We start from the raw sequence: 24,207 nt of genomic DNA on the forward strand, positions 1-24,207 counted from the left end.
CCAACATGCTGAAACCCCGTCTCTACTAAAAAATACAAAAAATAGCCAGGTGTGGTAGCGGGCACCTGTAATCCAAGCTACTTGGGAGGCTGAGGCAGGAGAATCACTTGAACCTGGGAGGCAGAGGTCATAGTGAGCCAAGATCGTGCCATTGCACTCCAGTCTGGGCATTAACAGAGAAACTCTGTCTTAAAAAAAAAAAAAGTAAGAAAAGGAAGGAAGGGAGGGAGGGAGGGTATTTTGTTTTTCCCCTCAATTTATTGTATGTGTTTTCATGTTGCTTGTGTTCATAATTAGCATTTAAATGACTGCATAATAGGCCGGGCATGGTGGCTCATGCGTATAATCCCAGCACTTTGGGAGGCCGAGGTGGGTAGATCACCTGTCAGTTCGAGACCAGCCTGGCCAACATGGTGAAACCCCCTGTCTACAAAAAATACACAAATTAGCCAGGCGTGGTGACGTGAGCCTGTAGTCCCAACTATACCAGAGGCTGAGGCTGGAGGATAGCTTGAGCCCAGGAGTTCGAGCCCAGGAGTTCGAGGCTGCAGTGAGCCATGATCATGCCATTGCATTCCAGCCTGGGCGACAGTAAGACCTTGTCTCAGGCTGGGCGAGGTGGCTCACACCTGTAATCCCAGCACTTTGGGAGGCCGAGGCGGGCGGATTGCCTGAAGTCAGGAGTTCGAGACCAGTCTGGCCAACATGGTGAAACACCATCTCAACTAAAAATACAAAAAAAATTAGCCGGGCATGGTGGTGTGCGCCTGTAATTCCAGCTACTCGGGAGGTTGAGGCAGGAGAATAGCTTGAACCTGGGAGGCGGAGGTTGCAGTGAGCCGAGATCACACCACTGCACTCCAGCCTGGGCGACAGAGCGAGACTCCGTCTCAAAAAAACAAAAAACAAGAAAAAACCTTGTCTCAAAAAACAACACAAAAACACAAATTTCCTTCTGAAAGGGATTGTTCCAGTTTGCAGTGTGCCCAGCTATTTATGACCATATTATTTTTTAGACTCCGTCTAAAAAAAAAAAAGACTTGTATTTAATATGATTTAATCGACTGTGCCCATCTCACTGCGGACACTGACTGCGCAACCTGAGCCTGGAGCAGTTGAGGGAGACGGCAAGACCCCACGCGCCGTTTAACGACCATAACACGCGTGCACTACAACCTCGCCGCCGGCGTCCAGGCTTCTGTTTTCTATAGCGTGGGAGTAGAGAGCAAACGCCGGCGAGGACGTGACGTTGCACAGGCCTATCACAGTGCCCGAGAATTCGTGGGTGCTCAAGAGGATGGGTGTGGCCTGGCAGCGCAGGCGCACTAGAGGCCTGTAGGGTCGGGGCGCCTGCGCAGTCGCTCTTCCTCAGGCGGCGGCCATGGCGGGACAGGAGGATCCGGTGCAGCGGGAGATTCACCAGGACTGGGCTAACCGGGAGTACATTGAGATAATCACCAGCAGCATCAAGAAAATCGCAGACTTTCTCAACTCGTTCGGTCAGCGGGCCAGCAAGGGGAGGCGGGGAGGAGGGAGGCCGCTGAGGTGCTTGGGCTGGGTCGCCGGGGAGATGCTTTGAGAGGACTCCCGCAGCCTTCGGCTGTTGCGGGTTTTCACTTCCTCCTTCAGGTCCCACCTTCTCCCTCCCGCCCTGACCCTCAGGCTCCCGTAGACAGTCTCTGTAGGGTTATCCTGCCCTACGCTGAGCTCATGGCTTCCTGCCATCCCTCTGGATCCATTCTACAAGTCCTTCTCCTAGACGCGTCAGGCAGCCCCATCCTCGCTCCGTGGTTCTTTTCCTAAGTGGTCTCCCTGCCTCCTTTGTGCTCTGCATCCATTCCGGTCCCCACTTTGCACTCAAAGTGAGCATCCGGGACCGTGTCACTCCTCTGTTTCAAGACTGTTGACCGTTCCCCATCTTCAGGATCTGGTCGATACCCTCTAGCGTCGTGCCTTTTAGTTGGACCCGTTGTCAACCACTCCCGTCTTGTCCATTCCTTCCTGTTTCCTGTGTCTGCTGCGGTGAGAGTGGTGGGAGATGAGGTCAGAGGGATGCCAGGATCTTGTAGGACCTTGGAAGTCCTCTCTGTATTGCCAGTATATAGTTTATGGTAGGTGTTCTGTCTGCTTCTAGCCCATTCCTCAGAGCTAACACAGGTCGGGTGCCTTCAGCAGAAAGACATCTTTACCAGAATCTTTCCTAGGCATGGCCTGCTTGTGACAGCCTTAAATTCTTCCTTATGAACAGCAAGCAAAGCAATCGAGACTCCTACCCCTTCTTCTCCAAGTGTTTAAGAGAACTTGGCACTGGTTAGACTTTCTTGTGTAATTACAGGATATAGGGACTAGTGTACTTTGGAAAGATTTTTAAATGAATGATTCTCTAGCTAAAGGACTGATGGCCTTAGGAGTACAAAGGTGACAGAGCAAGAGATTGTCAGAAAGCATCAGCGAGAGATGCTAGAGCTCCATATGAGGCCCTCTCTTAAGGCATAGTGGGAGACACAGAATAAGAACCACTTCCTACATTCAAAGAAGTTCTAATCTTGAAGATGAAATAATGGCAACTTCAGGACAAAGAAGAGCATCATTTCTGTATTAAAGTATTTTCATACAGGGTGTTTAGGACTATAATCGTGGCTGAGTTCAATGGCTTATGTCTGTAATCCCAGCACTTTGGGAGGCCAAGGTGGGAGGATTGCTTGAGCCCAGGAGTTCAAGACCAGCCTGAGCAACATGACCAGATCCTATCTCTACAAAACAATGACAACAAAAAAATTAGTTGGGCATGGTCATGCACACCTGTTGTCCCAGCTACTCGGGAGGCTGAGACAGGAGGATCACTTGAGCCCTGAAGGCAGTGAGCCATGTTCATGCCACTGCACTCCAGCCTAGGCGACTGACTGAAAATTGAAAAGCCTAAGCTTAGAATTTGCAAAGGAGAAATGTCCCTTTTCTTGCTTTATAGGCAAGGAGATATCAGCTTGGATATTTTTATGTCTAATTTGTAAGAGTCACATTTTATGATCAGATAGAGAGTAAAGACTTTATTTGGGCTTTTCAACAAATTCTTTTTTTTTTTTTTTTTTGAGACAGGGTCTCACTCTAGCCCAGGCTGGAGTGCAGTGGCGTGATCTCAGCTCACTGCAACCTCTTCCTCCTGGATTCAAATGATTCTCATGCCCCCGCCTCCTGAGTAGCTAGGATTACAGGTGTGCACCACCACACCTGGCTGATTTTTGTGCTTTTTAAAATAGAGGCAGGTTTTGGCCATCTTGCCCAGGCTGGTCTCAAACTCCTGAGCTCAAGTGATCCACCCGCTTCGGCCTCCCAAAGTGCTGGGATTACAGGCCTGAGCCACTGTGCCCTGCCCCCAAAAATTCTAAACTAAGGAATTAGACATACAGAAGTCCAGTCTTTTGGAGCCAAAAGAAATGACTTCCCTTAGCTTAGATCATTATCCTCCCTTAAAGTGATGATAATGGCCAAATGTTTGGAGTAATTACTAGGTGGTTTTTAAAGATTTTAGAAAGTGAATTTAGAGAAAATAACAATTAAATACAACTAAGTAAGAAGAGAATTATAATGCAGGATTAACAGTCAAAGAAATTGACTTAGCAGTTAGGTGTACCTGAGGCAAGTTCTTAAAGATTGGCATGGTGGCTCATGCCTGTAATCCCAGCACTTTGGGAGACTGAGGCGGGCAGATCACCTGAGGTCGAGTTTGAGATCAGCCTGGCTAACATGGTGAAACCCTGTCTCTACTAAAAATACAAAATTAGTTGGGCGTGGTGGCGCACACCTGTAATCCCAGCTACTCAGGAGGCTGAGGCAGGAGAATTGCTTGAACCGGGGAGGCAGAGGTTGCAGTGAGCAGGGATTGTGCCACTGCACTGCAGCTTGGGCAAAAGACGAGACTCTGTCTCCAAAAAAAAAAAAAAAAAAAAGATTGACAATATCACAATGCAAGAGTTTAGAAAAAGACCCCACCGGCTGCGAAACTGGATAAATTATAAGGATAGACTTGAGTATGTTGTCTTGGTATTGAATGAGTCAGGATGACTATGTATGGGATGTTTTTTTCCCATCCTAAGCCATTAGTAGGCTTGTACAATTGTCCCTTGAACAATACATGTTTGAAGTGCATGGATCCATTTACAGGTAGATTTTTTTTTTGAGACAGATTTTCATTCTGTCACCTAGGCTGAAGTGCAGTGGCATGATCTCGGCTCACTGCAACCTCCACCTCCCAGGTTCAAGTGATTTTCTTGCCTTAGCTTCCTGAGTAGCTGGGACTACAGGTGTGTGCCACCATGCCCGGCTAATATTTGTATTTTTAGTAGAGACAGTATTCGCCATGTTGGCCATGCTGCTCTTGAACTCCTGGCCTCAAGTGATCCACCTCTGTTCAACCTCCCAAAGTGCTGGGATTACAGGCATGAGCCACTGTGCTTGGCCATAAGTGGATTTATTGCGATAAAAGTTATACAGTATGCCTACCTCTCCTGCCTCCCCTTCCACCTCTGCCACCCATGAGGTAGCAAAACCAGCCTCTCTTCTTCCCCCTCTTCCTCAGCCTACTCAGCAGGAAGACAATGAGGATGAAGACCTTTATGATGATCCACTGCCATTTAATGAATAGTAAATATATTTCCTTTTCCTAATGGTTTTTTTTGTTTGTTTGTTTTGGTTTTTTTTGTTGTTTTTTTGAGACGGAGTCTTGTTCTGTTGCCTGGAGTGCAGTAGTGCAATCTCGGCTCACTGCAAGCTCTGCACTCGCACCACTGCACTCCTGCCTGGGCGAAAGAGCAAGACTCGATCTCAAAAAAAAAAAAAAAAAAGAATTTACTTTTTGAGGCCAGGCACAGTGGCTCATGCCTATAATCCCAGCACTTTGGGAGGCCGAGGCAGGTGAATCACTTGAGCTCAGGAGTTCGAGACCAGCCTGGCCAATATGGCGAAACCCCATCTCTATAAAAAATACAAAAATTAGCCAGGCATGGTGTCTCATGCCTGTAATTCCAAGCTACCTGGGAGGCTGAGGCATGAGAATCACTTGAACCCTGGAGGCAAAGGTTGCAGTGAGCCAAGATCGTGCCACTGTACTCCAGCCTGGGTGACAGAGTGAGACTCTGTCTCAAAGAAAAAGAATTTACTTTGAGGGAGCATCTGAAGTTCTTCAAATATGTTAGCAATTCTGTAGTCTTTACCCTGACCACAGAGAATCTGCATGGGCCATGTATTTTGGAGAGAGAACTGTTGTTCTAAGATAGTGAATGACTTTCTGAAAAGCATTTACCTTGTGATTCCAGCTGGTGAGAGTAGAGTCACAGTCTCCCACGTGAACTTGAGGACATACAAATCGTAATGTAGCAAAAATATCATAACACTAGGCCTATTTTGTACTTTGGAATTGGTGAAGTTTCTAAAAATAGATGGTTAGAGATTATCGCTTTTTATTCTTATGCTATTTTTTTCTGGTTCTAAAGGTAATATATGCAGAGAAGTATAAAGAAAAAATAGAGAATGTGGCTGTTTTTTTAAAATCTTAGTTTTTGTACTAAGCCAACAAATGTAGCATGCCTGGTGTGTGTCAGATGCTGTGAGAAAGGAATAAATATGAATAAATGGGTATGATACCCACTCCTAAGACATTCAGAATTTTGCTGGAAAAGTAAGACTTAACTACAAAAACATTCCAAAAGAAAGACAGTTTTTTTTTTTTTTTTTTTTTGAGACAGAGTCTTACTCTGTCGCCCAGGCTGGAGTGCAGTGGTGCAATCTCGGCTCACTGCAACCTCCACCTCCCGGGTTCAAGCGATTCTTCTGCCTCAGCCTCCTGAGTAGCTGGGACTACAGGCATGCGCCACCACGCCCGGCTAATTCTTTTTTTTTTTTTTTTTTTTTAAGATGGAGTCTTGCTGTGTTGCCCAGGCTTGAGTACAGTGGTGCAATCTTGACTCACTGCAACCTCTGCCTCTTGGGTTCAACTGATTCTCCTGCCTCAGCCTCCCGAATAGCTGGGATTACAGTCACACGCAACCATGCCCAGCTACTTTTTGTATTAGTAGTAGAGATGGGGTTTTGCCATGTTAGCCAGGCTGGTCTCAAACTCCTGACCTCAAGTGATCTGCCCACCTCAGCCTCCCAAAGTTCTGGGATTACAGGTGTGAACCACCGTGCCCGGCCTGACAGTATTGATTTTTGTAATGCTAAAGTTATATGCATTAAGTTCAGAGAAGGAGCTGTCTGATAACAGCATTTGTTCCCTAACGAGAACTGGTATTTTCAGTTAAAGGCTGCTGATAATGTACACATACTTGTGCTCTGGTTTCAGATTTATCCAGCTGCTGAATGCTTTCTCAGTGTTTTTTATTTGAACCAGTGTATACTTATTAGGATTTGAAATATGACCAAGGTTTCTGCAGTTGAACATTTTCTATTTCTCAACAGTGTTTATCCATGTAGGCCAGGAGCATAGTATTGTTCTTGAATTCTAATTCATTACCAGATTGACAGCTAGAACAGAATAGCCACCCAGGAAGGAAACTTCCCTCTCTCCTACCTCCCCCAATAATTTTGGTATGTCTTCATGGGAAATGGCAGGTTGTCAGAGATAATATTCATGCTCTTACTCAGTAGCATACATAACGTGCTTTCAGACTTCCAAAAACCAGACTGAAAAGAGGCTTGGTCCTGTTGGGCAGTTCTGACAGAAAGTGGCAGTACATCCAGGAAAAGGGGGATGCTGAAGTGATCATACTTAAATTAGACCTGGGAATTCAAGCAGCACAAGCGTAAAAAGAATGAAGAATGTCCAGAAATGGCAAATCCATAGAGACAAAGATTAGTGGTTCTCAGGGACTGAGGGGTGACAGAATGGGAAGTGACAGGACTAAGAGGTATAAGGTATCTTTTGGGGATGATGAAAATATTCTAAAAGTAGATTATAATTATTGCACAACTCTGTAAATATACTAAAAACCACTGAATTGTATACTTTAAGCAGGTGAAAGAATGGAAAGTGGCAGAGTTGGGCTGGAGACCTGGGGTATAAATTATAGCCCCGGAGGCACAGAAAGATGATAGTAGTGTGCATTGGGATGCACACAGTATGGGAAAGAATACCAGTGACCCAACATGGGCCCTCAGCTTACCTAGACCTCAGTTTTCCCGCTTGTAAGGTGAATAGAGTTACACTAGAGTCAATCTTTTGTTCCACTAACATACCAGAATCCATCTTTTTTTTTTTTCAGTCAACATCTATGTAGCAGGCAAGATGCTAAGGTTACAAGAGGCAATACGTACTTCTTTCGATTAACTTGTTCTAACGGTGAAACAGACATGTAAATAAATTGTAAATTACAAGTACATAAATATCATTTGGCTTCGTAACATGAACATTTTCCTATTTCATTAAATATTCCTCAAACTTTTTTTTTTTTTAAGACAGAGTTTCACTCTTGTTGTCCAGGCTGGAGTGCAATGGTGCATTCTCGGCTCACTGCCTCAGGTGATCCACCCGCCTCAGGTGATCCACCCATCTCGGCTTCCCAAAGTGCTGGGATTACAGGCGTGAGCCACTGCACCCGGCCACTTTTTTTTTTTTTTTTTTTTTTTTTTTGAGATGGAGTCTCGCTCTGTTGCCCAGGCTGGAGTGCAGTGGTGCAGTCTTGACTCACTGCAACCTCCGCCTCCTGGGTTTAAACCATTCTCCTGCCTCAGCCTCCAGAGTAGCTGGGATTACAGGTGTGCTCCATCATGCCTAGCTAATTTTGTATTTTTAGTAGAGACAGGATTTCTTTTTTTTTTTGTATTTTTAGTAGAGATGGGGTTTCTCCATGTTGGTCAGGCTTGTCTTGAACTCCGACCTCAGGTGATCCGCCCGCCTCGGCCTCCCAAAGTGCTGGAATTACAGGCATAAGCCACCGCGCCTGGCCACTTGTAACTTTCAATGGCTATTTTAATAGTCTCATTAATACGCTATATCAAACCATTCCAATCATGGGCATTTGGTTTTGTTGCTTTTTCACCATCTTAAATAGTAGTGATGCACATTCTTATTTGTAAAATCTTTATCCAAAGAGGGAAGTCATAACCAAAGACCAAGTACATGAATAACTTACAAATTAGAAATTCAGAGGCTGGCACGGTGCCTCACGCCTGTAATCCTAGGACTTTGAGAGGCCAAGGCAGGTGGATTGCTTGAGTTCAGGAGTTTGAGATCAGCCTGGGCAACAAAGCGAGACCCCCATATCTACCAAAAAAAAACCCAAAAAAATTAGCCAGGCACAGTGGCATCCACCTACTGAGTAGTAATTCCAGCTACTCGGGAGGCTGAGGTGGAAGGATCACTTGAACCTAGGAGTTGGAGGGTGCAGTAAGCTATGATTGCGACACTGAATTCTAGCCTGGGTGACAGAGCAAGACCATGTCTCTTTAAAAAAAAAAAAATTCATCCGTAAATGTTTAGATAAATACAGAAGAGGAAGAATTATTATGTCCATCTGGCAAGACCTCTCAGAGATAGAATTTCAACTTAGCCTTGAAGGAGATAGGCAGGCAAGATGAGTAAGATTTGGACATAATAAGATGAAAGTTGAGGCAAGATCAGGGTGTAGGAAGATTTGTCAAAATGGATGCTGAAGCGCTTTTGCAAAACAGCCAGGGAATAGATGAAAAGGAAACTTGTTAGCTAAGTGTTAAATCATTGCGTGGGAGAGTCTCAGCGAATATTTCAGACTTGAAAACTGAAGGTTATTGAGAAATGACTGAACAACAATGTTGGAGGAGAGAGTAGAAGATAATGACCATGCTAAGATACCTTTTCTCTCATATGTTGAGAATAGTTGGAAAAAGAATAGTTCCTGTTACAGAAGTTTGCAGAGAAAAAGTTGTTTTAAATTAAATCTGGTTTCATTTTGAATGAGATGGTAAAAGAAGATTGGAAAAGCTAGAGGAAGAAGAATAATTTTGGCTGTTTTCACAGATGGAATGTGGGCTTTATCGGGTATTTGATGCTCTCCAACTTTTCTCTAGTTCTGAAAGGCCTTCGCCTCTAGGAGCAACAGTACTGATATGGCTTTAATGAGCTCAGAACTCTCACACCTTCCCTCCCCATAATTTCTGCTGCTTTCTTGGCCTCTACTTTCTTTCTTTTTTTTTTTTTTTTTTTTTTTCTGAGACGGAGTCTCACTCTGTTTCCCAGGCTGGAGTGCAGTGGTGCAATCTCGGCTCACTGCTACCTCCATCTCCTGGGTTCAAGCAGTTCTCTGCCTCAGCCTCCCGAATAGCTGGAATTACAGGCGCCCGCCACCACACCCGGCTAGTTTTTGTATTTTTAGTAGAGACGGGGTTTCACCGTCTTGGCCAGGCTGGTCCTGAACTCGACCTCGTGATCCACTGCCTTGGCCTCCCAAAGTGCTGGGATTACAGGCCTGAGCCACCGTGCCTGGCCTTTTTTTTTTTTTTTTTTTTTTTTTTTTGAGATGGAGTCTCACTCTGTCACCCAGGCTGCAGTGCAGTGGTGCAATCCCGGCTCACTGCAACCTCCGCCTCCCAGGTTCAAGTGATTCTCCTGCCTCAGCCTCCCGAGTAGCTGGGACTAGAGGCGCCCGCCACCACACCCAGCTAATTTTGTATTTTTAGTAGAGATGGGGTTTCACCATGTTAGCCAGGCTGGTCTCAAACTTCTGACCTCAGTTGATCTGCCCACCTTGGCTTCCCAAAGTGCTGGGATTACAGGCGTGAGCCATCACGCCCAGCCTCGTTTCTTTCCTGTTGAGATTATTTTCTTATTCTTGCCATGTCCCCTCTCTTGAAAGTCTTAGTTAGGCCATTAGTAAATGGCTGTACAGCCTTGGTGTATTCATTTGCTATTCCTGGCATAACAAATTACCACACAGGCTGGGCACAGTGGCTCACACTTGTAATCTCAGCACTTTGGGCGGCCAAGGCGGGCGGATCACGAGGACAAGAGATTGAGACAATCCTGGCCAACATGGTGAAACCCCGTCTCTACTAAAAATACAAAAAAAAAAAATTAGCTGGGCATGGTAGCGCACACCTGTAGTCCCAGCTACCTGGGAGGCTGAGGCAGGAGAATCGCTTGAACCCGGGAGGCGGAGGTTGCAGTGAGCCAAGATTGCGTCACTGCACTCCAGCCTGGAAACAGAGTGAGACTCCATCTCAAAAAAAATACCAAAAAAACAAATTACCACACATTTTGTGGCTTAAACCACATACATTTATTATTTACCATGTGTAGGTCATAAATCAAACACTGGTCACTGGGCTAGCAATCTTCACACCTTGGCCAGCAGTCTTCACACCTTGGCCTTCTGAAGTATTAGGATTACAGGCATGAGTCACTGCTCCTGGCCTGGGCTCCAATCAGGGTTTCAGCAGGACTGCCTTCCTTTCTGGAGGCTCTAGGAGAGGGTCTAGTTCCTCGAATATTGGGTTGTTGGCAGAATTCAGTTTCTTGTGGTTGTAGGACTGAGATCTCTGTTTTGTTGCTGGCTGTGAGCTGAGAGTTGTTCCCAGCTTCTAAAGGTCACTTACATCCCTTGGTTCATGGCTCCCTTCTTCCACTTTCAAAGCCAACAATGGCAGATTGCATCCCCTTCACACTTGGAATCTCTTTTTCTTCTTCCATTTCATCTCTGACCCCCTTCCTCTGCCTTTCTCACCTACATTTGTGGACTATGATTAGATTGGGCCCAAATGGACAATCCAAGACAAACTCTAGGATCTCAAGGTTCTTAACCTTAATCATACCTGCAAAGCCCTGTTTCCTCATGTATAATCCATATTCACAGGATCCAGGGATTAGAGAAAGGACTTTTTTTTGAGACAGAGTTTTGCTGTTTCACCCAGGCTGGAGTGAAGTGGCGAGATCTTGGCTCACTGCAACCTTTGCCCCCCCTGGTTCAAGTGATTTTCCTGCCTCAGCCTCTTAAGTAGCTGGGATTACAGGCATGTGCCATCATGCCTGGCTAATTTTTGTATTTTTAGTAAGAGACAGGGTTTCATGATGTTGGCCAGGCTGGTCCCGAACTCTTGACCTCAGGTGATCCACCCGCCTAGTCCTCCCAAAGTGCTAGGATTACAGGCGTGAGCCACCGTGCCCTGCAGGAAAGGACGTTTTTGTGGGGCCATTATTCTCTACTTGCAACACTTGATAGGAAGTTCAGCAGATCCACTCTAAGCAACTGTGCTATGAGTGGATCTTAGCACTGTATCCATTTCCATTTGTATTCTGTGTATTATTCCTCTTTTTCATTGTAGGTGTTGTGTGTGTCTGTGTCTGTGTTTGGAGTGACATTAATCCTGAACACCAGTCTCTTTTTCTCAGATATGTCTTGTCGTTCAAGACTTGCAACACTAAACGAGAAATTGACAGCCCTTGAACGGAGAATAGAGTACATTGAAGCTCGGGTGAGTTTGATGGGCAAGGGCATTCCAGAGAGAATGCACATTTCCACTTATTGCTGAAAAAAACCTGAAAGCAGAAACAGTCTTAGGAAACTTAAGCACTGGCCGGACATGGTGGCTCACACCTGTAATCCCAGCACTTTGGGAGGCCAAGACGGGTGGATCACTTGAGGTCAGGAGTTCGAGACCAGCCTGGCCAACATGGTGAAACCCCATCTCTACTAAAAATACAAAAATTAGCCAGGCATGGTGGCTCACACCTGTTGTTCCCAGCTACTCGGGAGGCTGAGGCAGGAGAATCACTTGAACCTGGGAGGTGGAGGTTGCAGTGAGCCGAGATCACACCACTGCGCTTCAGCCTGGGTGGCAGAGTGAGACTCCATCTCAAAAAAAGAAAAGAAAAGTTAAGCATGTTGCCTGGATTTGAACCATGTTTCTGTGACTTCACAGCTATCTTCTTTTCTGCTATTTCTCACTGCCTAGGATCTAAAGTAAGATTTTTTTTTAGACCTCTCTAATCTTTTTTAATTTATCTAAATGTCAGTTTTCCTTTCCTTTCACAGGTGACAAAAGGTGAGACACTCACCTAGAACAGTGCCGTGCTGCTGCTGGGAAGTTGCTTTACACAACACAGGCCACATGGGAAAGGCCCCAGCAGCCTTCAGCTCCTTCCTTTCTCCTTAAAGAGCAACAGGGCTTATTCTTGTTTTTCTTTTTTCAAAAGTGTGGCCTTTGGGCTCTGCCATCTGGGGTGTGGTGTGGTATGTGGGAAGAAGTTCAGAGGAACCGTTGGAAACGACGTTAGGCATTTTACCTTTTCAGTAACATTTTATACATCTACTTGTCGATGTATTTGAGACATTCATAGCCAAAAGCCTGGGACTCTTTGTGAAGGTCCTCCTCACCTCTGTCTTTCTCTCTCTCTCTCTCAAACTTTCCTTAAAGTTCTCATCGCCTTTGCACTGCTTCTGTGAACAGTCTTTGTCTCCTCCCCACCTTTGGTGGGAAGTGCAGGGCAGTCCTGGTCAAGACACTCATGCCCTGGCAATGTGGCTGCCAGAGAATGTTGTTGCCAACCCACCAGTTTCTTGTTGATTTGGAGAGGTCAAGGCCAGGCCCCCACTTGGCTTGAAGGGACATTTTCAGACTTTTCTTTCTGTCACTTGGAGTGTCTATGCCTCTCATATTTCCCTAATAAACTCCTCAACTTTTTATCTGACTGCTGTGATTATGGTGGGGAGAGGAGCTAGAGATGGGCTCACTTATTGCACAGAAATGTAATATATGGCGTTATTATTCTAACATAAAACTTTCAGATGTAGCTGTTTGATTCAAAGCCTAGGTGGCTTACCAGCCCAAGTCCCCATGTTTGGACTTTCAGCTGACTAGCTCATCCTGGGAATCATTTGGTCATTCAGCACATTTACCAAGTATTTACTATGTAGGCATGTTAAACTCCAATAAAACATACAGCATTGAATCAGACATGATGCTTACAGTCTGTTGAAATACCAGCATTCACACAATTTAGCCACAATCCAAGGAAGATTATTAGTTTTATAAGGCACAAGCTAAATGTCTACTCTTTGAAAAGCAGATAGCCGGGTTCAGTGGCTCACGCCTGTAATCCCAGCACTTTGGGAGGCTGAGGCGGGTGGATCACAAGGTCAGGAGATCGAGACCATCCTGGCTAACACGGTGAAACCCCAGCTCTACTAAAAAAAATACAAAAAATATTAGCCGGGAGTGGTGGTGGGCACCTGTAGTCCCAGCTACTCGGGAGGCTGAGGCAGGAGAATGGTCTGAACCCGGGAGGCGGAGCTTGCAGTGAGCTGAGATCGCGCCACAGCACTCCAGCCTGGGTGACAGAGTGAGACTCCATCTCAAAAAAAAAAAAAAGTCTACCTCAAGCCAAATTTCCCCCTGAAAGTTCTCCTGGACTTGACTTTTTCATTTAGTATTGCCCTTTTCCTCTTCTCAGTTCCTCCCAGTCCTACCATGCTGACACTGTGCTTCAGCTCTGGATTTGATCTTGATATGGATTTATCTCTGATTTAGCATGTGCATCCTAGAATAGAAACGAACATCTTTGGCCAGGTGCAGTGGCTCATGCCTGTAATCCCATCACTTTGGCTGGGTGGATCACTTGAGGTCAGGAGTTCAAGACCAGCCTGGCCAACATGGCGAAACCCGGTCTCTACTAAAAATACAAAAATTAGCTGGGTATGGTGGCAGGCACCTGTAATCCCAGCCACTCAGGAGGCTGAGGTAAGAGAATCGCTTGAACCTGCAGAGATTGCAGTGAGCCGAGATCACGCCACCGCACTCCAGCCTGCTGGGCGACAAAGCGAGACTCTGTCTCAAAAAAAAAGAAGTAGTTCTAAAGTTCAAGTTTTCGGTTATCTGGTGCCGTCAGTTTAAAAGACACATTGATTTAATAGCAGACAGGTGCTTAAAAAAAAAGCAGTGGGTTCCTGCTATATGCAAGGACCAGCATGATATAGTAATAGTGGCAAAAGTGATGGTATACTAGGCAGAAAAAGCTCTTCTTTTTATGACATTACATGTGAAAATGCTCAATACGTTTTTTATTGGCTTCTAGATATTAATTGGCTGGGCACAGTGGCTCATGCCTGTAATCCCAGCATTTTGGGAGGCTGAGGCAAGTGGATCGCTTGAGGTCAGGAGTTTGTTACCAGCCTGACCAACATGGTGAAAACCCATCTCTACTAAAAATACAAGAAAAATTAGCCAGGCATGGTGGTGCCTGCCTGTAATCCCAGCTGCTTAAGGGGCTGAGGCAGGAGAATCACTTGAACACAGGAGGCAGAGTTTGCAGTGAGCCAAGATCGCACCACTGCACTCCAGACTGGGCAACAAGAGCAAAACTCCATCTCAAAAAAAAAAAAAAATCTTAATTTATTGTTATTAAAATAATATGCTCTAAACGAGTTAGTGCCCTTAATAGTACCATACTGCTAGGTGTGGTGGTGTGCGCCTGTAATCCCAGTTACTCAGGAGGCTGAGGTGGGAGGATAGCTTGAGCCTAGGAGGTCAGCACAAGCCTCAGCAACATAATGAGACCTGTCTTTATTTTTTTTTTTAATTTTTCTATTTTTTTAGTTAGCTTTTTTTTTTTTTTTTTTTTTTGAGACAGAGCCTTGCTCTGCTGCCAGGCTGGAGTGCTGTGGCACAATTGCGGCTCACTGCAACCTCCGCCTCCCGGGTTCAAGTGATTTTCCTGCCTCAGCCTTCCAAGTAGCTGGGACTACAGGCACACGCCGCCACACCCGGCCAATTTTTTGTATTTTTAGTAGAGACGGGGTTTCACTGTATTAGCCAGGATGGTCTTGATCTCCTGACCTCGTGATCCGCCTGCCTCAGCCTCCCAAAGTGCTGGGATTACAGGTGTAAGCCACCGTGCCCGGCAGCTCTTTTTTTCTTTTTATGTCCAGCCAACTCATCATAATTTTTTTAATTATAATTTTTTTAATCTACCTTTTTTTTTGAGACGGAGTTCGAGACCAACCTGGGCAATGTGGCAAGACCCCTATCTCCACTAAAAATACAAAAATTAACTGGGCATGGTGGCACGCACCTGTAGTCCCAGCTACTCAGGATGCTGAAGTAGGAGGATTCCTCAAGCAATTCGCCTAGGAGGTGGAAGCTGCAGTGAGCTGGGATTGCACCACTGCACTCCATCCCGGGCAACAGAGTTTGACCTTGTCTTAAAAAAAAAAAAATCTTGAGTGGAAAATGAGCTAAATTTTAAATTTTCCTCTAAGCCATTCATAGGCACCTTCAAGGGAACCTCTTCATGCCTGTATACTTTGAAATGTTTTTTACCCTATAATTTGGTTTAATTCACTTATTTACTGAAAAGCTGAAAAGTAAGAGGTTTCAACCCGTGAGCTATTAGGCATAGATTGCAAGTCCCTTGATAATAAAGCAGTTTTCAGTCTGTCTTTAAAAATTAAGCTTGGGCCAGGCGCTGTGGCTCACACCTGTAATCCCAGCACTTTGGGAGGCCAAGGCGGGTGGATCACGAGGTCAAGAGATGGAGACCATCCTGGCCAACATGGTTAAAGTGGATTTCAGAAGCAGGAAAAAATAGGGAGCTTATTGTCTGGCTGATCGTTACAGAAGTACCTAGTTCTGTCATTCCACTCTTGTTACTCAGACCTTTAACTGCCCATGTTTATTTCACCAAGCTAAAGAAGTATACTACAGGTTGATGATCCCCATTCTGAAAATCTGAAATGCTTCAAAATCTAAAACTTTTTGAGCACTGACATGGCACTCAAAGGAAATGCTCATTGGAGCATTTTGCATTTTGGATTAGGGATGCTCAATGAGTAAGTATATAAGGATGTTCCAAAAGTATTTCAGATTTCCAAATGCTGAAAAAATCCCAAATCCAAAACACCTCTGGTCCCAAGCATTTCAGATAATACTCAGCCCGTACTATAAGCCACACTAAGTGGAGTACAGGCCAGGCGTGGTGACTCACACCTATAGTCCTAGCACTTTGGGAGGCTGAGGCAGGAGGATTGCTTGAGCCCAGGAATTTGAGACCAGCCTGGGCAATGTAGTGCGACCCCTCTCTATAAAAGCAGTTTTTAAATTAGGAGGGTGTGGTGGCACAAGCCTATAGTCCCAGCTACTGGGAAGGCTGAAGTAGGAGGATCACTTGAGCCCAGAAGGTCGAGGCCACCATGAGCTATGATCATGCCACTGCATTCCAGCCTCGGTGACAGAGTGAGACACCATCTCAAAAACATGGTGTGGGGGCTGGGTGCTGAGGCTTATGCCTCCCAGCACTTTGGGAGGCCGAAGCGGATGGATCACTTGAGGCCAGAAGTTCAACACCAGCCTGGCCAACAGCAAAACCCTGTCTCTACAATAAAAAGAAAAATAGAAAAAAATAAACAAATAAACATGGTGGCGGGGACAGGAAGCCTGTTGTTCATCTCTAGGCTCTTTCCCAGTATTTATACTCAGATTCATGCTGTTGCCTGCAAAAAAGGTTGGCCCCCAGTTGCCTCTGGATAATACGATTTAGAAAATTTGGTCTGGCAGTTTGCAGACAATTGCTGCCGTCATTAATTGTTCAAGACTTCATGGCTGGGTGCGGTGGCTCACACCTGTAATCCCAGCATTTTGGGAGGCCAAGGTGGGCAGATCGCTTGAGGTCAGGAGTTCGAGACCAGCCTGGTCAATATGGTGAAACCCCATCTCTACTAAAAATGAAAAAAAAAAAAATTAGCCAGGCTTGATGATGTGTGCCTGTAATCCCAGCTACTCGGGAGGCTGAGGCACAAGAATCGCTCGAACCTTGGAGGTGGAATTTGCAGCAAGTTGAGGTCATGCCACTGCACTCCAGCCTGGGCAACAGAGCTGGATTCTGTCTCAAAACAATAATAACAGCAACAACAACAACTAACATCTAAAGGCCATATAACTGTCAACTAGATTATACAATAAGAAAGGCTGATTTAGAGTTCTCAGGGTTTTTGTTGTTGTTGTTGTTTGTTTTTTGTTTTTTTTTTGAGACAGGGTCTTTCTTTGTTACCCAGGCTGGAGTGCAGTGGCGCAATCTTGGTTCACTGCAACCTCTGCCTCCCAGGTTCAAGCGATTCTCATGCCTCAGCCTCCTGAAGAGCTGAGATTACAGGTATGCACCACCAGGCCCAGCTAATTTTTGTATTTTTAGTAGAGACAGGGTTTCACCAGGTTGGCCAGGCTGGGGTTTCTTTATTTAATTTTTCTTTATTTATTTGTTTTCTTTGTTTTTAGAGACAGGGTCTCACTATGCTGCTTAGGCTGGTCTCAAACTCCTGGGCTCAAGCAATCTTCCCGCCTTGGCCTCCCAAAGTGTTGGGCTTACAGGCATGAGCCACTGTGCCTGGCTGGTTTATTTTCTAATGAAAAGTTACCCTGGAGGATCACTGGAGGCCAGGAGTTTAAGACCAGCCTGGGCACCATAGTGAGACACCGTATCTGCTTAAAAAAAAAAAAAAAAAGTAAAGTCACCCTGTGCACTAAATTGGCAAAAGATTAGGACTAGCAAGAATTAAAACTCACAGAACATTAGGGTGAGAAAAAATCTTAGAGATAATCTAGTCTGCCCCTGCCATTCTAGGAATATAGAAGCAAACCCAGACAGGTTGAGTGACAGACATGTCCATCCTGGTGGCAAAGCCAAAACTAAAACCTTATTCCCAGGTCAGTGCAGAGCCACTCAGAGTCTCATAAATAAGTTTTGTGTTTTCTGTACCATACCGGCCCTCTATTAGCCTCTCCCTGGATCTTACTGATACCTTGAGAGTGCAAAAAAGCAATTGTTCGTTACATTTATCTAAGTGGTGGTATCCATTGGCATCAACATTTGCATTTAGGACAAAGTTATCTTTGGCTCCTCTGAGCTTGCTACGACTGTCAAGCGTGAAGTTTGTATTGTGCGTCAGCTGCATTTTCCAACCGTAACAGTTTTTAAAAAAATAATTTTATTGGATAGGTGTGGTGGCTTATGCGTGTAATCCCGTTACTTTGGGAGGCTGAGATGGGAAGATTGCTTGAGCCCAGGAGTTTTGAGGACAAACTGGGCAACCCAGAGAGACCGCCACCACAAAAAATAAACAAAATTAGGCGGGTGTGGTGGTGCATGCCTGTAGTCCCAGTTACTCATGGGGCTCAGGTGGGAGGATCACCTAGGCCCAGGAGGTCATGGCTGTAGTGAGCCAAGATCACACCACTGAACTTCAGCCTGGGTGACAGAGCAAGACCCTGTCTCAATAAATGAATAAATGAAATGAAACGTTTCAATTCAATAAATGATAAATGCTTCAGTGTGGCTTTCACAAACATTTTGCCTAAGAAGTTGTTTATTAGCGTTAAATACATTGTATGTCTATTATGTGTGAGGCACTGGAGATAAAATGAGAAACAGACAGTTTCTACTCTTATGGAGCTTATAGTATAGTCATTTATTCACTGCATGTTCTCAAAGCAAAAGACACTAGAATGACATTTGCAGAAAAACCTCAGGAAAACACAACATACACAAAGGAGCAATGCGGTATCAACTTCACTGCATGATAAAGATACCATAGGCCAAAATTGTACTGTACATGGAAATGATGTTTGGGTTTTTGTTGCTGTTGCTATTTTTGTTTGTTTACCATTGTAAAAGTAATATATCACCACATATACATTATGGACATACACATGCATTTGAAAAGCATTAACAATTGGCCTGAATAAATATATAAAGAACTATTAAAACTCAGCAGTAAGAAAACAGCTAAATAAATGGACGAAATATTTGAACTGACACCTTGAAGACAAAAAACAGGCTGGGCCTGGTGGCTCACACCTGTAATCCCAGCACTTTGGGAAGCCAAGGCGGGTGGATCACCTGAGTTCAGGAGTTCGACATCAGCCTGGCCAACATGGCTAAACTCCGTCTCTACTAAAAATATAAAACTAGGCCAGTTGTGGTGGTGCACATCTATAGTCCCAGCTACTCAGGAGGCTGAGGCAGGAAAATCACTTGAACCTGGGAGGCGGAGGTTGCGCCACTACTCTCCAGCCTGGGCGACAGAGTGAGAGTCCGTCTCAAAAAAAAAAAAAAAAACAAAACAAGAATGGCAAACAAAATACAACAGAGTTTTTCATAGTTCATAAGCATGATGAGTGGGTTTTCATGTTCATGTGTGAGGTGTGCCTCCCTCAAACCTTGTTATGATGTCAACACATTGCCCATCTGATGTGAGAAGAAGTAAAAAAACAGTGAAAAGGCAGTTTACAGAATGGGAGAAAACATTTGCAAATCATACATCCAATAAGGAGTTAATATTCAAAATATATAAGGACCTCAATAGCAAGGAAACGATTTTAAAATGGGCAAAGGACCTAAGTAGGCATTTCTCAACAGAAGACATTAAATGGCCAAAAGATAAGTGTTGGTGAGGACGTGGAGAAAACAGAACCCTCCCAGGTTCTTGATGGGAATGTATATTAGTACAGCCATTATGGAAAACAGTTTGGAGTTTCCTGGAAAAACTAAAAATGGAATTACCATGTGATCCAACAATCTCACTTCTGGGTATATATACATAGGAAATGAAAATCAGTATTTTGAAGAGATATCTGCACTCCCATGTTCACTGCAGCACTATTCACAATAGCCACACTATGGAATCAAGTGTCCATTGCCAGACGAATGGATAAAGAAAATGTGCGCCGGGTGCGGTGGCTCCTGCCTGTAATCCCAGCACATTGGGAGGCCAAGACGGGCAGATCACTTGAGATCAGGAATTTGAGACCAGCCTGGCCAACATGGCAAAACCCCATCTCTACTAAAAATACAAAATTAGCCGGGCGCAGTGGTGGGCGCCTGTAATCCCAGTTACTCTGGAGGCTGAGGCAGGAGAATCGCTTGAACCCAGGAGGCGGAGGTTGCAGTGAGCTGAGATCATGTCACTGCACTCCTCTTGGGCAACAAGAGTGAAACTCCGTCTCAAAAAAAAAAAAAAAGAAAGAAAAAAAAGAGAAGATAAATACCGCATGTTCTCACTTATATGTGGAATTTTTTTTTTTTTTTTTTGAGACAGAGTCTCACTCTATCGCCCAGGCTGAAGTGCAGTGGCGTGATCTCAGCTCACCGCCACCTCTGCTGCCTGGGTTCAAGCGATTCTTCTGCCTCAGCCTCCTGAGTAGCTGGGATTACAGGCGCCTGCCACAGCGCCTGGCTAATTTTTGTATTTTTAGTAGAGACGGGGTTCCACCATCTTGGCCAGGCTGGTCTTGAACTCCTGACCTCGTGATCCACCCGCCTCAGCCTCCCAAAGTGCTGGGATTACAGGTGTGAGCCACCACACCCGGCCGGAATCTTTAAAATAAATTGGCCGGGTGCGGTGGCTCACGCCTGTAATCCCAGCACTTTGGGAGGCCGAGGCAGGCAGATTACCTCAGGTCAGGAGTTCAAGACCAGCCTGACCAACATGAAGAAACCCTGTCTCTAATAAAAACACAAAATTAGCCAGGCGTGGTGGCGCAAGACTATAATCCCAGCTACTCGGGAGGCTGAGGCAGGAGAATCGCCGAAACCCGGGAGGCGGAGGTTGTGGTGAGCCGAGATTGCACCATTGCACTCCAGCCTGGGCAAAAAGAGCGAAACTCCGTCTCAATCAATTAATCGATCAATAAAATACGTTGAACTCACAAAAGCAGGCAGTACAATGGTGGTTGCCAGAGCCAGGGGAGTTGAGATGAAACAGGGAGATATTGGTGAAAGGGTACGAGTCACCCTTTTGGTTGGGAGGAATATATTCTGGACATATGTTATACAGCATGATGACTACAGTTAATAAATAATGTATATTTGAAAATTGTTAAGAGTGTAGTTTTTTTTTTTTTTTCTAAGACGGGGTCTTGCTCTGTCACCCAGGCTGGAGTGCAGTGGTGCGATCTCGACTCACTGCAACCTCTGCCTCCTGGGTGACAGAGCAGGAGCACCGTCATCTTGGACAAACACCACCACTTTAAGTTCCAGCTCCCTTTCTAGCCTCATACATTTCAAGGAAATCACTTCTTTTCTAACCACAAGCAGCCAGAAAGAGCAGACAGTAAAACACAGATAAGACAGCTTGGGCACAGAGGGAAGTAGGGGGAAAGTCTACTTTCCCCCTACTTGGGTAACTGGGTAACTGCCAAACTTGGGTAACTGCCAAACTTCACCCTCATACAATGTGCCCCAGTAAAACAGTGGGCCTTAATAGGCACATTTCTTTCCCTCAGGTGCACTAAGATAGGGAAGCTAAAAGCAGACTCAGGGGATATGCCTGCAGCTGCAGAAAGATGTACGGGAACAGACAAACAACTCTCCCGCCCAGGTAAGCACAACGAAGAGACACAGAAGCAGTCGAAGCCTCTGATAAACTCTCCCACCCTGAATCCTTAAAAACTCTGTAAGATTGTGCAGCTTCTGACCTAACTTGGTCAGAAATCCCTCCCAGGTTTGAAATAAACCTGTTGACTGTCAACCCACCCTTCATGTTTCTCTCCTTTTTCTTTAATTCTGACACTGGTTTCAAGCGATTCTCCTGCCTCAGCCCCCCGCGTAGCTGGGACTACAAGCACCCACCACCATGCCTGGCTAATTTTTGTATTTTTAGTAGAGACAGGGTTTCACCATGTTGGCCAAGCTGGTCTCGAACTCCAGACCTCAGATGATCTGCCCACCTTGGCCTCCCAAAGTGCTGGGCTTACAGGCATGAGCCATCGTGCCCAGCCAAAAGAGTAGATCTTAAATGTTCTCACCACAAAAAAACTGAAGTGATAAATACATTAGCTTTATTTTTTTAATTTTTAATTATTTTACAAAATAGAGATAGGGTCTCACTGTGTTGCCCAGGCTGGTCCTGAACTCTGGGCTCAAGCAATCCTCCCACCTGGGTCTCCCAAAGTGCTGGGATTAACAGACGTGAGCCACTGCACTTGGCCAGCTTGATTATTTTTTAATGGCAAACAAGCTCATGAAAAGATGCTCAACATTGTTAGTCACTAGAGAAGTGTGTCCAGAATTGGTGGGTTCTTGGTCTCACTGACTTCAAGAATGAAGCCGCAGACCCTTGCGGTGAGTGTTACAGTTCTCAAAGATGGCGTGTCCAGAGTTTGTTCCTTCTGATGTTCGGATGTGTTCAGAGTTTGTTCCTTCTAGTGGCTGCGTGGTCTTGCTGGCTCAGGAGAGAAACTGCAGACCACGGCGAGTATTACAGCTTTTAAAGCACTGCGTCTAGAGTTGTTGGTTCCTCCCAGTGGGTTCGTGGTCTCGCTGGCTTCAGCAGACCTTCACGGTGAGTGTTACAGCTACAGCTCACAAAGGCAATGCGGACCCAAAGAGTGAGCAATAACAAGATTTACTGCAACGACTGAAAGAACAAACCTTTCATAACGTACAAATGGCCCCAACCAGGTTGCCACTACCAGCTCTGGCAGCCTGCTTTTATTCTCTTACCTGGCCCCACCCACATCCTGCTGATTGGTCCATTTTACAGAGAGCCGATTGGTCCATTTTACAGAGAGCTGATTGGTCCATTTTGACAGGGTGCTGATTGGTGTGTTTACAATCCCTGAGCTAAACACAAAGGTTCTCCAAGTCCCCACCAGAGTAGCTAGATACAGAGTGTCAATTGGTGCATTCACAAACCCTGAGCTAGACACAGGGTGCTGATTGGTGTGTTTACAAACCTTGAGCTAGATACAGAGTGCCGATTGGTGTATTTACAATCCCTTACCTAGACATAAAGGTTCTCCAAGTCCCCACCAGACTTAGAAGCCCAGCTGGCTTCACCCAGTGGATCCTGCACCGGGGCGCAGGTGGAGCTGCCTGCCAGTCCTGCACCCTGCACCTGCACTCCTCAGCCCTCGGGTGGTTGATGGGACTGGGCGCAGTGGAGCAAGGGGTGGCGCTCGTCGGGGAGGCTCGGATGGCACAGGAGCCCACGGAAGAGGGGGGAGGCTCAGGCATGGCGGGCTGCAGCTCCTGAGCCCTGCCCGGCTGGGAGGCAGCTAAGGCCCTGCGAGAAATTGAGCACAGCAGCTGCTGGCCCAGGTGATAAGCCCCTCACTGCCCTGGGCTTGCGGGCCGGCTGAGCCCACGCCCACCCGGAACTTGTGCTAGCCCACAAGCGCTGCGGCAGCCCCGGTTCCCACCCGCACCTCTCCCTCCACACCTCCCTGCAAGCTGAGGGAGCCGGCTCTGGCCTTGGCCAGCCCAGAAAGGGGCTCCCACAGTGCAGCCGCGTGCTGGACGGCTCCTCAAGCGTGGCCAGAGTGGTGGCCAAGGCCAAGGAGGCGCCGAGAGTGAGCGAGGGCCGCGAGGGCTGCTAGCACGTTGTCACCTCTCAGAAGTACAAATTAAACGTCAATAAGATACCACTATACATCAATTAGAATGGCTAAAATTTTTTTATTTTTAAAGAACAAAACCCCAGGCCAGGCACGGTGGCTCACGCTTGTAATCCCAGCACTTTGGGAGGCCGAGGTGGGCGGATCACGAGGTCAGGAGATCGAGACCATCCTGGCTAACACGGTGAAACCCTGTCTCCACTAAAAATACGAAAAGTTAGCTGGGCATGGTGGCGGGCGCCTGTAGTCCCAGCTACTTGGGAGGCTGAGGCAGGAGAATGACATGAACCCCGGAGGTGGAGGTTGCAGTGAGCCGAGATTGTGCCACTGTACTCTAGCCTGGGCAGCAGAGCGAGACTCTGTCTCAAAAAAAAAAAAAAAGAACAAAACCTCAAATCTGATAATACCAACTGTAGACAAGAATGTGGAGCAACTGGAACAGTCATACATTGCTGGTGAGAATGCAAAATGATACAACTGCTCTGGGGAAACAGGTTAGCAATTTCTCATGAAGTTAAACATGTACTTAGCGTTTGACCTAGCAATCTCCTAGGTGATTCTCACCCAAGAGAAACAAAACTTATGTTTGCAAGAAACCTGTACACTAATGTATATAGCAACTTTATAATTGCTAAAAACTGGAAACAAACCAATATCTTGCAGTTGGTAAGTAGATAGTATGGAATACCCTTGGCAATAAAAATGAGTAAGTTGTTATATACTACAACTTGGATGAATCTCAAATGCATTATGCTAAGTGAAAAAAAGCCAAACTCATAAGGCTACATATGATACGATTTTGTTGTGTGACATTCTGGAAAGGCAAAACTATAGAGACACAAGACAGACAGACCAGTG

The 24,207-nt window shown here is 45.7% G+C and overlaps 1 protein-coding gene and 1 non-coding gene across 2 annotated transcripts; both read left to right on the forward strand.

The window, feature by feature from the left end:
- The first annotated feature begins 317 nt into the window (after positions 1-317).
- On the forward strand, positions 318-12,648 carry BRK1 (BRICK1 subunit of SCAR/WAVE actin nucleating complex). The gene is made up of 3 exons (XM_003826292.4): positions 318-1,499; positions 11,357-11,439; positions 12,000-12,648. The coding sequence occupies exons 1-3, from the start codon at positions 1,382-1,384 to the stop codon at positions 12,024-12,026; spliced, it is 228 nt and encodes a 75-aa protein (XP_003826340.1). The 5' UTR covers positions 318-1,381; the 3' UTR covers positions 12,027-12,648.
- A 6,455-nt stretch (positions 12,649-19,103) lies between these two features.
- LOC112439494 (small nucleolar RNA U13) lies at positions 19,104-19,207 on the forward strand. The gene has a single exon (XR_003027769.1). It is a non-coding gene; the product is annotated as a small nucleolar RNA U13 (small nucleolar RNA).
- Positions 19,208-24,207: the final 5,000 nt, after the last annotated feature.

This window comes from Pan paniscus, chromosome 2 (assembly GCF_029289425.2).
Source record: "Pan paniscus chromosome 2, NHGRI_mPanPan1-v2.0_pri, whole genome shotgun sequence".
Lineage (NCBI taxonomy): Eukaryota > Metazoa > Chordata > Mammalia > Primates > Hominidae > Pan > Pan paniscus.